At 35.6% G+C, this 13,125-nt stretch overlaps 1 protein-coding gene and 1 long non-coding RNA gene across 2 annotated transcripts; one reads left to right on the top strand and one right to left on the bottom strand.

Annotated features, from left to right (window-relative positions):
- Nucleotides 1–9,474: 9,474 nt before the first annotated feature.
- LOC104787119 (dynamin-related protein 4C-like) lies at nucleotides 9,475–12,278 on the bottom strand. Its single transcript, XM_010512638.3, has 2 exons — nucleotides 11,843–12,278; nucleotides 9,475–11,270 (listed from the first exon to the last, which is right to left on the bottom strand). Exons 1-2 carry the CDS (start codon nucleotides 12,276–12,278, stop codon nucleotides 9,679–9,681), a joined length of 2,028 nt encoding a protein of 675 aa, XP_010510940.2. The 3' UTR covers nucleotides 9,475–9,678.
- LOC104787118 (uncharacterized) lies at nucleotides 9,905–12,432 on the top strand. Its single transcript, XR_767794.3, has 4 exons — nucleotides 9,905–10,043; nucleotides 10,737–10,875; nucleotides 10,957–11,319; nucleotides 11,717–12,432. It is a non-coding gene; the product is annotated as an uncharacterized LOC104787118 (long non-coding RNA).
- Nucleotides 12,433–13,125: the final 693 nt, after the last annotated feature.

The following is a 13,125-nucleotide window of genomic DNA, read 5'->3' as shown; positions in this document are numbered from 1 at the left end:
TGGAGTTCGACTCCACTAAGTCGCGTTACCCCGCGTAATAGGGTTTGACTATGAATCGGGCCTTGTCGATTCAATGATGACAAAAAAAAAAAGTAAGGTTTCACTCTTTTCTTATTGCTCCATTTGACATTTAATTTTTAAAATTTAAAATTTATTTTTAATTAAAAACATATTTAATTATTACATTAATGCATACTTTAAATTCAGTACTTACTTTTACTGAAATTACATAAATTCTGAATAGAGTTTTTCTCCTCCATTCATTTTCATTTAAATACATTATTAATTATAATTGTAACTCTTCTAATTTAATTATATAGGAGAGAGTGCTTACTTTTATGTATATGATTGTAAAATATTTAAACTAAAGTTAGAGGGGGTTATTGGTTCTATGATTTTAATGGATTTAGAAATCCAGACAAAAATCATGTGTTATTCAATCATTGATTTTAAAATACTTATCAAAATGATGTGTTATTGGTTCTATGATTTACAAATACTTGTTAAAATCCCATGTTATTCATTTAATGATTTGTTTTTGGATTTCAAAATCCACATTATGTTTTAAATGGATTTGTATGGATTTGAAAGTGTAAAATAGAAGGATTCAAATCCAAGGATAAAACATGTTATTTCAAAATCCATGTGTTTTGATTTCTAGAATTTACAATTCTATATGGATTTAGAAATCACCCATCCAATAACACCCCCTTAAATTGTATCTTGAAATCATAGATAATCACAAGGTAAAGGGATTAAAGTTCAGATCACAAAATTCTTGCAATCAACGAATCTATATATATAAAGTTCACTTTACTCACTCCTGGTGCTGCTACGTCAGCCACTACCTCTTTAATTTTTGTGGGCCTTATAGATTTTACAGATTTTAATAAGGCATTTAAACAATTATAACAAACTGATCCACTAGATTTAATCCAAAATTTGTAGATCCAGCACTATTTCATCCAAAATCTGTAGGCCCAACACTATTTCATCCAAAATCTGTAGGCCCAACACTATTTTTAAATCATGTGGATTCAACCTAATAATATTTCATCCAAAATTCAGCGGTGTGAATTAAACTCTAATTTTATTATTCAACCATAAAAAAACGAAAGAAAAGAATAGAGCATTTACCCGATATATATATATGAAGTAAAACACTGAATTTGGAATAATATTATTACCTATTCGTACCTAATTTTCTTTCATTTATCGTTTATGCTTAGTTCTTTTACATATACGTGCATCATATGGTTAATCCACATGATTATAAGAGAAAAATAAAATATTTTCTTAGCAAGAAGACAAGATGTATGATTAGAATCTCCATTGATCATGTAATTATATATCATCATTTCTAGCTACAAAAACATCCACCTAAGCAATTTTTTTTATTTTAAAATAAATTTAAAATATTCATTTAGCGCATATTTCTGTCAATTATAATTAATAGAAATTTTAAAAATAAATATAATTAGTTAAATAAATAAAATGTTAAAATAAGAAAACAATACTATAATTTTTTATCAGTGGTAATAGTATAATTAAAATTTTCAATTAAACTGATAAATAATGAAAATTATAAATGTATTATTGAGTTTTAGAATGGAAGTAAATTTTAAATTTATGGTAGAATAAATAAAAATTATGTAACTGTGTATTATTGAGTTGTGGTATGGAAGTAAAATTTAAAATTATGGTAGAATAAAAAAATTCTGTAATTGTATTTATAAAATTTTAAACAGGAAAAAAATAAAATTAAAAGTGAAATATTATTTTATAACATAATCAAAAAGGAAAAAAAAAATTGATGTTTCGTCAATTGAATCAAATGGTTCTAATCCAAATTTAAGTATTGAAATATAGTAATTAAAGAGAAAATAGTTATAATATATCTTGAAAATCATTTTACAGTCTAATATGTATTATGTATGATCCAATAGAAGGTGGAAAAAAGTAGATGTTAAAAGGAGTGCATCATCAATAATGACGAAAGAATTAAAGTTAAAAGTGTTTGAAAATAAATTAGTAAAAAATACACAATCACACATGACTAAATTAAAATCTATGACATCTCATTAATTGTGTGAAACGAATGAGTTTGTAGAAAAATAAATGACATACATTATTAGATTCCAAGTCGGGTGTAACAGTTTGGCCATATAATCATGGAAAGTGGGATAAGATATGCACTTTCATGAATTGGTCATTATGGTACGTTGCAATTATTTTGATGGGTAAAGCAAGCTCGGTAAAGATGTTATAACGATATGATATTATATTTTACTTTTAAGCAATATTCATGAGATTCGGTATATTCAAATTTATACGAAATAATGTTATGTTAGTATCAACATCTAATCATAAATAATATATACAATTAGATCAACAATCGATCAACATCAAAGCCTTTAAAAATGTTTTTAATGAAATATATGAATAAGAAATAAACTTTCTTAATGTTAAAAGATTTTGAAGTGGTCATCAATGTCGTTTATTTTTCCTAATATTACCACATGACATATATTTATAAAGATTTACCCTCAAAACTTTGAATGATTATATTCGAGTTCAAGAATTCATATTAATAGAAAAGATTTAAATTAAAATCCCGCGCTTGCGCGGGTACAAATTCTAGTCTATATATATAATATGGTGGTTCAAAGTTCTTAGTGGCTAAGAAAAAATTAAACGTGGTTCTAGTCTGCCACTTTTGAATCTTGAAATAACAGTAACATAGTGAAAAAGAAAACTTTTATTTTTGGTCACCTGTGAAAAATAAAACTAGGATACTGAAAAATATTGTTTCTTCTCTTACTTTCATTTACATAATTTATTTCTAGCTAATTTTCATTTACCAAAAATAGCTCCCAAATTTGATCACATTTGGTGTTTATATAATATATCTAAAAGATACAAGAAGTTGCTAAGATAAAGATAGAGATGTAATACATGAAAATAATATAATAGTATAACAGTTACATTTATACCAAGTACTTCGTAAAAGGTGATATACTTAAACACCAAATGTCAACATGTACATTTATCTCTTGTAAATGAACAACTTTCATTACGTTATGTTAGTTGGAAAATTATTACTAGAATCAAATTAGTACTTTCCAAAACTTTACGTTAGTTGGAAAATTATTTTATTGCATTGACCATTTATTATCTTGAGAGTGTTCACTTCGTACATGTTTATGCAGGCTCTATATTCTATATCTTGAAGACAATTAGACAAATTTAAGTAAAGTTTATGATCGTGTACAATGGAATCTTTAGAAGAAAAACTTATGTTATATTTTTTACAATAGGTCATGGTAATCCGTTTGTTTTGCTTCTTAATTCTAATCGATATTTTTCAGGATTCAATTCATTCATATTAATCTACCACGCTTTAATTTATTTACCAATAGTCACGTAAAGTAATTAATAAGAGTTGCAATATTAAAGTCATAATTCCAGATTTGACAGAATTAACTGCTGGCGTAAATAAATTCCACCATTTTTTTTTTTTTTAGTTTGATGAAACTTATAACTTGAGAGAGTTCATTCAATACGGTAAAGACAACACAACGTTAACATAGCTTTGTTACATTATCATACAAAGAGGTTAAAAACATATAATAAGCATATCCAAAAGTTCAAAAACTACAAAAGGTCCAAGCCAAACATCAGAAAACACGGCCCGACTAGTTTTTATTTTAACGAAATACTTACATTCTTAGAAGAAGAAAAAAAAACATGAACATTGCTTACAACTACTCTGGGCTAGTTTCACTCTTAGGCAAGTAAAAAAAACTCGAACCAGCACGAGCCACTGGAAAAGCTACTTTCCTAATTATGCAAGTCAACACTAAATGAACATAAAAACGGTTCAGATTTACAATCGAAATTATATATCTAAACAGCCCATTCACTCCACAGAAGCACAAAGACAAATGGAGTTAGACAAAGTGATGATGATCTTGATCATAATGTTTCTTCACATTTCAGTCCATCTAGTGTTTGAAATTTGCTAGGTGCTAAAGAGCCCATTCTCATGTCTATGCCTGCCAAGTTATTCTAAAGTTATTTGCCGATCCAAATTAAGGAAGAAAAAGTTGTAGAAACCAAGAACAGAACACAAGTGTTTTAACAAGAATAACTCTCTTATTAATCTTAAGGAAAATATCTCAAAACCTTAAGCTCATAAAACACATAAGTTATGTCACAAGCTAGCACATCCTTATATAGGAAAACCAAAACCAAAACCCAATTGGATAACTCCCAAACTTGTATAATAGATTCTCCTAAACACACTTTGACCTTATCTCTTGTATATTTAGATTCTCCTAAACATACTAGGTCCTTATCCTCACATATTTCAAGCTTACAACAACATTTTCCCCCCTAAGCTTGAAAGCATCCTCACTCACATCAAGAACTCCCATAAGTGCTCTCATCTCCTTAAACTTCAATCTTTCAATGTCAGCCTTCTGCTCAGTACCTGGAACATGCTCAACACTCACCAACTCTCTCTCAATGCATTCTCTGATAAAATGGAACCGTGTGTTTATGTGTTTGCTGCGACCATGAAACACAGGGTTCCTAGAAAGAGAAATGGTTGACTTGTTATCAATTCGAATAACCTCCTTATCACTCTTCTCTCCAGCTACTTCATCGAGAAGCTCTTGAAGCCATATTGCTTGTTTGGCAGCTTCAGTGGCGGCCATAAACTCTGCTTCACAAGATGACAAGGCTACAATCTCTTGTTTCTGTGAACACCAAATAATTGGTGAGTCACCGAGGTAAAACAAGTGTCATGTAGTACTCTTACCATCATCCAAGTCGACGTTGTATGAACTGTCACTGTATCCCACGAGTTGTAACTTATTGGTGCGTTTAAAGAACAGACCAAAAGAACACGTCCCTCGAAGATACCTGAGAACCTGCTTCAAGCTTGCTCCGTGTGACTGCTTCGGCTCCTGCATGTATTTGCTCAAGACTCTAACACTGTAAGCAAGATCTGGTCGTGTTTGCAATAAGTATCGGAGACAACCTATGGTTCTACGATACTCTCGTCCTTCAACAGCCTTTTCACTTTGCGATTTAGACAACTTCAGATTCATGTCCATCGGTATATGAGCAGAGTTGCATTCTCCCATTCCAGTCTCTTCCAATATCTTGAGAGCATATCTCTCTTGTTTCAGAATAATACCTTGTTCAAACTGTCTTACCTCAATTCCAAGATAGTATGTGAGAAGACCAAGATCACTCATCTCAAATATAGCCGCCATTTTCTTCTTAAACTCAACAACCGAAGACATAGAGGATCCAGTGACAAGCAAATCATCAACGTATACCGCCACAATAAGAAGATCTTTACCATCCTTGTAAAAATACAGTGATGGTTCCTTAGAGCATCTCTGAAATTTCATATCTCTAAGAGTCATATTCAGCTTGGTATTCCATGCTCTAGGAGCTTGCTTTAAACCATAGAGAGCCTTGTGTAATTTATAAACCTTTTCTCCACTTCCTTTGACAATAAAACCTTCCGGCTGATACACAAAAACTTCTTCTTTCAGCTCACCATATAGAAACGTAGTCTTAACAACCAAGTGGTGTATCTCCCAACCGTATGAAGCAGAGAGACTAATGATGAACCTAATTGTTTCCATGCGAGCTACAGGTGCAAAAACTTCATCATAATCTATCCCATATTCCTGAACATACCCTTTTGCCACTAACCTTGTCTTGTGCTTGTTTAAACTTCCATCTGAATTTCTCTTAATCTTAAACACCCATTTAAGACCAATTGGTTTAACACCAGGTGGTAGCTCAACAAGATTCCAGGTTCTGTTCTTTTTGATAGATGCAAGTTCATCTCTACAAGCTGCCATCCAGACTTCTGAACTCGATGCTTCCTTAAAATCCCAGGGTTCTTCTTCGATAGACACGAGAAGATGATCCAGTTCTTTATCCTCCATAACATAGTCAGACAAATATCTTGGCTTTGCTTTGATTCTTGCAGGCCTTTCTGCCATTGAATACTGCTGCTGACCATTACCATCATGATCCGATTTATTTTTGTCTTTTTCTCTGTCTGAATCTCTGTTTAACTCTGATTTTGTGGTTGTCTGAACATTAACATCACCATCTTCGTCTTCATTGTTTGCCTGCTCCACTAATCGAACACCTCTGTTCCCAAAATCACCAATGTTAACCGAAAAACCTGCAGATTCCCCCAAGGTCTTTCGTTTCAGCTGTTTTCCAGTTCCATCCTCTGTTCTCATCAAAGCGTACATCTCGGCTGACAATGATTCTTCTACTTGAGGGATTGAGTAGTCGATATGCTTTTGAGCCAGGCTCAGTTCCCAGATGCACTAACACTCTTGATCTATCATCTAACTTTTTTCTTCCCACAGATTCTGTTCTAGCAAAAACAATACAGCCGAATGTTCTAAGATGATCGAGGTTTGGTTTTACACCTTTCAACATCTCGTATGGAGTTTTATCAGCAAGAGATCTTGTCGCAATCCTATTCATCAAATATGTAGAGTGACGTATAGCTTCTCCCCACAAAAAGTTTGGCATCTCCATGTGCTTCAAAATACTCCTCGTCATTCCCATGAGAGTTTTGTTCCTTCTCTCAACAACTCCGTTTTGTTGAGGAGAGTATGGAGCTGTTAGCTGTCTCGTAATTCCATTCTCTTGAAAATAAGAGTGAAAGTCTGATGAGGTGAACTCCCCACCTCTATCAGTTCTAAAAGTCTTGATCACACACTTTGTTTCTTGTTTTGCAACCATCTTAAATTTCTTGAATTTTTCAAGTGCTTCACTCTTTTCTCTTAGAAGGACTGTCCACATGTAGCGCGAGAAGTCGTCTATGATCACCAAAACATACCTTTTCTGTGCCGGTGTCAAGGGTGTGATCGGTCCACAAAGATCACCGTGTATAAGCTCAAGAGCACTAGTGGCTCGGTACATGGTGGCTTGTGGAAACGGATCTCTTGTTTGTTTACCAAACATACACGACATGCAGGTTTGTCTCTCCACCTTGATGCTTGGTATACCAGTCACTATGTCTCTACTGATCATCTGCTTCATTGTATCAGTGTTAATATGGCCTAAACGTGCGTGCCACATAGCAGACTCGCTTGTTGAAACCAATTGCAGACACTTAACACTTTCTACTTCCATCAAGACCTTGTATAATCTATTTTTCGATCTTGTAACCCTCACAAGTAACCTACCAGCACGATCATAGAGCAATAATTGATCTTTTATCATTCGTACCTCACAAACTGCCTCAGTGGCTTGGCCTAAACTCAAGATATTGCTCTTCAAATCCGGTATGTAGTAGACGTTGTGCAGTTCCTTCTTCTCACCGTTCTCAAACAAAAATCTTATGGAACCCTTTCCCTTGATGTCAACACGGGAGTCATCTCCAAATCGAACTTTGCCTGAAACATCTTTACTAAGATCATAGAAAAAGTCTATTTTTCCACACATGTGGTTGCTTGCTCCATTGTCCAAGTACCATATATTTTCATTGTCCATACTAGTTTCAAATCTGCTCGGCTTCACTTTGTCCTCCTGAAGGTATACTACTTCATTCATCATTAGCTCATCAGCTATGTGAGAGTCCTCTTCCTTCTTTTCCACTGTTTCTTGCAGTTTGAGTAACCTATCAGGGCAGTCCGAGGCATAATGCCCTTGTTTGTCGCATCGGAAACATGTAATGTGTGATAGATCTTGTTCTTTGTCCTTGTCTCTTTGCTGGAACCCAAACCTGCCACGTCCTCTACCTCTGGAAAGCGACCTCCTCGTCCTCTTCCTCTGTATCCGCCAAACGGATTTGTATTGACGTACATCAGCTTGCCTTGGTCATCATCTTGTTCTGTCTCTTCTTCTCCTATCCTCTCTTCATATGCTTTTAAACGACCCACAATGTTTTCAAAGTTTGTTTTATTCAGATCAAGCACTTGCTCGAGAGAAGCTACTATGTGAATAAACTTCTTTCGAGGAAGACTTGACATGAACTTCTTGACCAACATAGACTCTGCCAATTCCTTGCCTAAAGCAGCCGATTTTGTTGAGATTGCAGAAAGTTTCTCAACGAAATCATCAATTCTCTCAGTGTCCTTCATCTTCAAGCGATCAAATTCAGCCATCAGAGTCTGAAGTCTCGTCTCCTTGACCATGTCTGCTCCAACATGTCTCGATCTTATAGCATCCCATATTTCTCTTGCCGTTTCCAAAGCTCCAATCTGCAGAGTGAGGGATTCAGGGATAGATTGAACAATTAGAGCGATTGCTAAGTCGTTCTTTGTCTCGTCAATGTTTCCCTGCTCAACTACATCCCATGATTTATGTACTCTGAGTAAAATCTTCATCTTCATGGCCCAAACAGTGTAATTGTTTGAGTTCAACATGGGGCACTTAATGGAGGATGATCCTCCTTCGGAAGCTGGTGACGATCCGTTCTTGTCATCTCTTGCCATCGACAAGGTTTTGTCTTCTCCTCCTTCTGTCAAAGCTTTGACGTCTTCTCCTGCCATCGATGAAGCTCTGATACCATGTGTAGAAACCAAGAACAGAGCACAAGTGTTTTAACAAGAATAACTCTCTTATTAATCTTAAGGAAAATATCTCAAAACCTTAAGCTCATAAAACACATAAGTTATGCCACAAGCTAGCACATCCTTATATAGGAAAACCAAAACCAAAACCCAATTGGATAACTCCCAAACTTGTATAATAGATTCTCCTAAACACACTTTGACCTTATCTCTTGTATATTTAGATTCTCCTAAATATACTAGATCCTTATCCTCACTTATATCAAGCTTACAACAACAAAAGTGAAATACATAAACATTAACAAAGTGTTATTCGACAAGTATTTTGGCGTTAGAAATTATTGAGGTAGAATATGTAAATATTTTTAGTTTTTAATAAACACAATAAATTTTTTTAATTTTTTTTATTTCTAGTATTTGATTTGACAAAAATTTCTAGAATGTGTGTAAATCTTTATGTGGAGGTAGAAATATTGATCTTTAAAGTAAAATTACGGTTAGATGACAAAAGTTGATGCAGTAAAACGTTACTAACTTAACCAAAAGGTGTTTGTATATATTTTTTTTTTTAAAGCAAAACAAAAAATATTGGTATTATTCGAACAATGTTTTTGTAAACACAAAAACACTTCTACCAATGAACCATATTCAGATTTGCCTTATCTCTGAAGTGGATAGACATCCTCCAATGAAGTGAAGTTTAGCCATCACTTTATGCATTTAAGGGAATGTCTCCCTTGGATCATCTTGATTATTGAAGACTCAAACGGTACTCTTCATATTTCATGGTCGACACATCAAAAACACATCTACACGCTTATGCATGCTCAAAAATCTATAAAGAGTCTCTCACAAACATAAATAAGGTTTAATCAAATTGACTACTGCAGTAAAAATATTGATGAAATTTATACTAAAAAGTTCATTCATTCCAAACGGTAACGACGACAATACGTTATGCTTAAAAGCGTTTTACATAACAACACAAAAAGATTAAAAACATTAACATGGCCCAAAACCCAACTCTAACTTAAAATAACCCGACCCGACTTCACTGATCTCCATACCCGACTCCGACTTCACCATAGCTCGACGGAAAGAAGCAACTCGATCAACGATCTCCATACCCAGAGTTCTGATCAACAATGGCCGCCACAACGTCTTTGGACTCCTTGAGAAGCTTGATACTGTTCTTGAGCTTCTCCCTCTTGTTCGCCACCGACGGCGATTCCTCCAGCATCCTCTCAATTCCTCCGCCTGCTCTTGTATCCACCATTTCAGCAACGATCTCCTTCTGAAACTCACTGTTGACAAGATTCTTCACCGAGAATTGAAGATACAGCGCAAGATTATCCACGATCCTTCGCAGCACGATCGTCCAGTACGATGTGATCCTCATCTTCATATCGAACGCTTGCTGCAGCAGATGAGCGTGATACTTCCGTAGATGCGAAATCTTCACATCCCCGAATCCAGGTAAAGTAAACCACTCAGGTTTATTCTCATCGTGCAACACAGCGTCGATGAAGTTTTGCTGTGAAGTAGTCTTCTGAGTCCAAGACGTCACGTAATCAGGGTTACATGTGTAATCAGTAAGCTTCTCCATCTCCACGATCTCGATTACTCTGTTCACTGAACGTTCCTTAGTCTTGCTCATTAGATTACGACCAGCTCTTTTGATGGATGATTGAATCTGTGGGAAGTTATCAGAATATGTGGCAATGACTGATGAGATAACAACTTCAATGTAGTCCCATATCTCCTTGATGAACTCAACCGGCTTGGCTTGTATACCATCCACATGTTGTGAGAGGATTGCTAAGAAAGAGGATCTTGGTATAAAGTTAGGCAATCCAATACATTTACACTCTTCCAAGATTTTGATTTCATCCATCAAGAACTCTGAAACGGCCTCAGATTGTCCTTGTAGGTTGTCTGAGAATCCGTTTAACATTTCAGCCAGGCGGGCGGTACAATGCATGCTTTGATCATCAGGGTATTCAGAGAAGTCTCCTTGGACGAGGATTCTTAAAAGAGACTCTTTTGCTGAGCCTATGACATCCATTAGTGCCATCAGTGCTTCTCCAGTAGAAGCCATCACTATGGGAAGCTTGTTGAACTCGAGGATACTGATTTCCATCTTCTCGTTGATTTTTCTTTCGATTTCAGGCAAACACCGGGAGATCATCATTCCTTGGATCTGTGTCAACTTGTGAGCTAACACAGGGATGCCTACAATGTCATCATCGATCAAGCTTAGCAGTGGATGAGTCCTGAAAAGTAACTCTTCTTGAATACGGGCTTCTTCGTACGTCTCTTCTCCGATGCGGTTTCTCACACAAACATAACCAAGTCCGATACTCACATCATCTGCTGTTACTTTCTGCAGGAGCCCTTCAGGAGCCATGTCTGCCTTTGTCACAACAGCCAGAGTCCGCTCACCGGTTTTGTCTACCTGTTTTGACATTCGTATTGACTCACAAGTTGTGAAATCAACTGTCGCTGACAGGACATTGAGGATAATGGATTCCTGTGGCTCGATATACTTCATTACCATCCCGGAAATCTGTTCATAGATGTTTTCAGGCTGCCCATTCACGGGAACACGGGTTATACCAGGGAGATCAACCATGGTGATATCTGGAACACCAGCCTTCTTCACGTGGAGCGTCAGGGGAGTGTCTGAAACGCCTTTGCCAGAACCTGCAACATGAGTTTACACAAGTACTTATCAAAATCATGACCTCCATAGGTTAGTCTGAACACTATAACACTCATGCTGAAGTTCTATTGTAACATGGAGAAAAAAAAATCAGATCACTTAAGACCCACTAGGAGTTACAGAATCCTATTGACACTTCTAGCACTATTATTCGTTTATGTATGCTTATGTAGTTTCAGGGAATTCTATACTAGCTCGTTTGAATGTGTATGTATTAGATAAAGGTGTCGTTTTCATTTTTAGAATCCTACTAACACCTCTAGCACTCGTAGTCAATTATATATGCGCATGTAGTTTCAGGGACGTCTATACAAGCAGCTAGCTCAGTAGAATGTGTATATGTCAGATAAAGGTGTGGTTTTTGTTTTCAAAATCATTTAAACACCTCTAGAGTACTCAGTTGTAAGTGCACATGTGGTATTTTCAGGGACGTCTATACAAGTAGCTAGCTCGTTTTAGATGTGGAATACATCAGATAAGTTTGCATTTTCAAAGTCTTGCAAGTTTAAACTGAACATATTAAGCAGTATGGAAGGGAGAAGTCAGAACGTACCAGCAATCACATCAGTTGCAGCACAAATCGCTTCAGCAATGTGTGCCTCATCAGTATGAATAGTAGTGTCATTATACTCAAGCCAGATCTCAGGGTCAGGGCTTAAACTTCGCTGAAGCCGCATCACAAGAGGAACCCTAGTGCAGATTCCTTGCCCACGAGGCAAACTGATTCCGGCCAAGGACTCAAGAACACTTGACTTCCCTGAAGACTGATCTCCAACCACAACAATGGTGGGAAGCTGGATCCCTTCTCTCATCACGTTCAGGTTCCTTAGCTTGTCCACAGTGTCAAGCAACGGCCTGATCCGGTCATTGTAAGAAGATATAATCGGTGCTTCAATGGGAACAGCATCTTTGTTGGCATGAGGATTCGCCTGGGCAACAGCAAGAGAAGGACAGGCTCTAGTGACAACATGCTTCTTTGTACTTTTCATTTTCTTCTTTGAGAGAATACAAGAGTGAGATAGAGAGTGCAAAGACAAGTTTAAGCGTAAGTGAGTTCTCTACTAGGAGATGTGCGAATACAGAGATAGAGATATTAAAAGAAGTACTCGTGTATGGATATAAAAGAAGTGATCATTACACCTACATAGCTCATAGAGGAATCTCATAGATATACATATACTGACAGACATCTTCGGTTCAGAATTATAGCTAAACAGACTCTCTCATCAGCCTGTATTTTTCTTACATATCATTTTTTTTCTCAATTTTAATTAGTTAGAAAAATCAAATTTGGACTCCTACAACTTTTTAAAAATTGGCCTTTGATCCATTACAATTTTGATATCATGAACACAAGTCTAATTTACAACATTTTCTTATTTTTTTACAAATATAAGTTCACTATATTTGTTTATAGATATCATGAGTAGCTGTCTTTTGTGGTGCGTACAAATCAGTCAATACGTACCGTCATGTCAATCTTCTCTTAATTTCTTCTTTCAATATTCAGCCCACGTAAACGTCACCAAAAGCTGCAATATATATGTGTGACTGATTGATAATTATCGTTTTGGTTGTTTATTAAAGGTTTAACTTCTAGTCTAACAAAAATCAATCGTAGAGGCTGGTTCAGTTGAAATGGAACTGGAATGACTTTGGATAGGTTTCTACCTGAGCGAGAATTTGTTGACTGGTTCAAATATGACCCGAAGTAGTTGCAAAAGCTTTGTTTAAAATAAATAATTTCACAAAGTTTTTGGCCAATCAAGAAATTATTTTTAGCAAAACTAACCCAAAGTGATGTGGTGCCAACTGCCAAGCATATTAAGAGCTTGA

The sequence above is a fragment of the Camelina sativa genome, chromosome 5 (assembly GCF_030686135.1).
Source record: "Camelina sativa cultivar CO46 ecotype springtype chromosome 5, ASM3068613v1".
In the NCBI taxonomy this organism is placed as follows: domain Eukaryota; kingdom Viridiplantae; phylum Streptophyta; class Magnoliopsida; order Brassicales; family Brassicaceae; genus Camelina; species Camelina sativa.
Note: the sequence above shows the minus strand (reverse complement) of the source record. Positions and strands in the feature narration are given on the sequence as shown.

What these genes read in the sequence shown, in the direction of transcription:
- LOC104787119 (XM_010512638.3), bottom strand. Translation starts at nt 12,278, where the DNA reads ATGAAAAGTACAAAGAAGCATGTTGTCACTAGAGCCTGTCCTTCTCTT. An exon ending in TGCAACTGATGTGATTGCTG is followed by an intron (nt 11,271 to 11,842) that starts GTACGTTCTGAC and finishes CTCATGTTGCAG; the next exon opens with GTTCTGGCAAAGGCGTTTCA.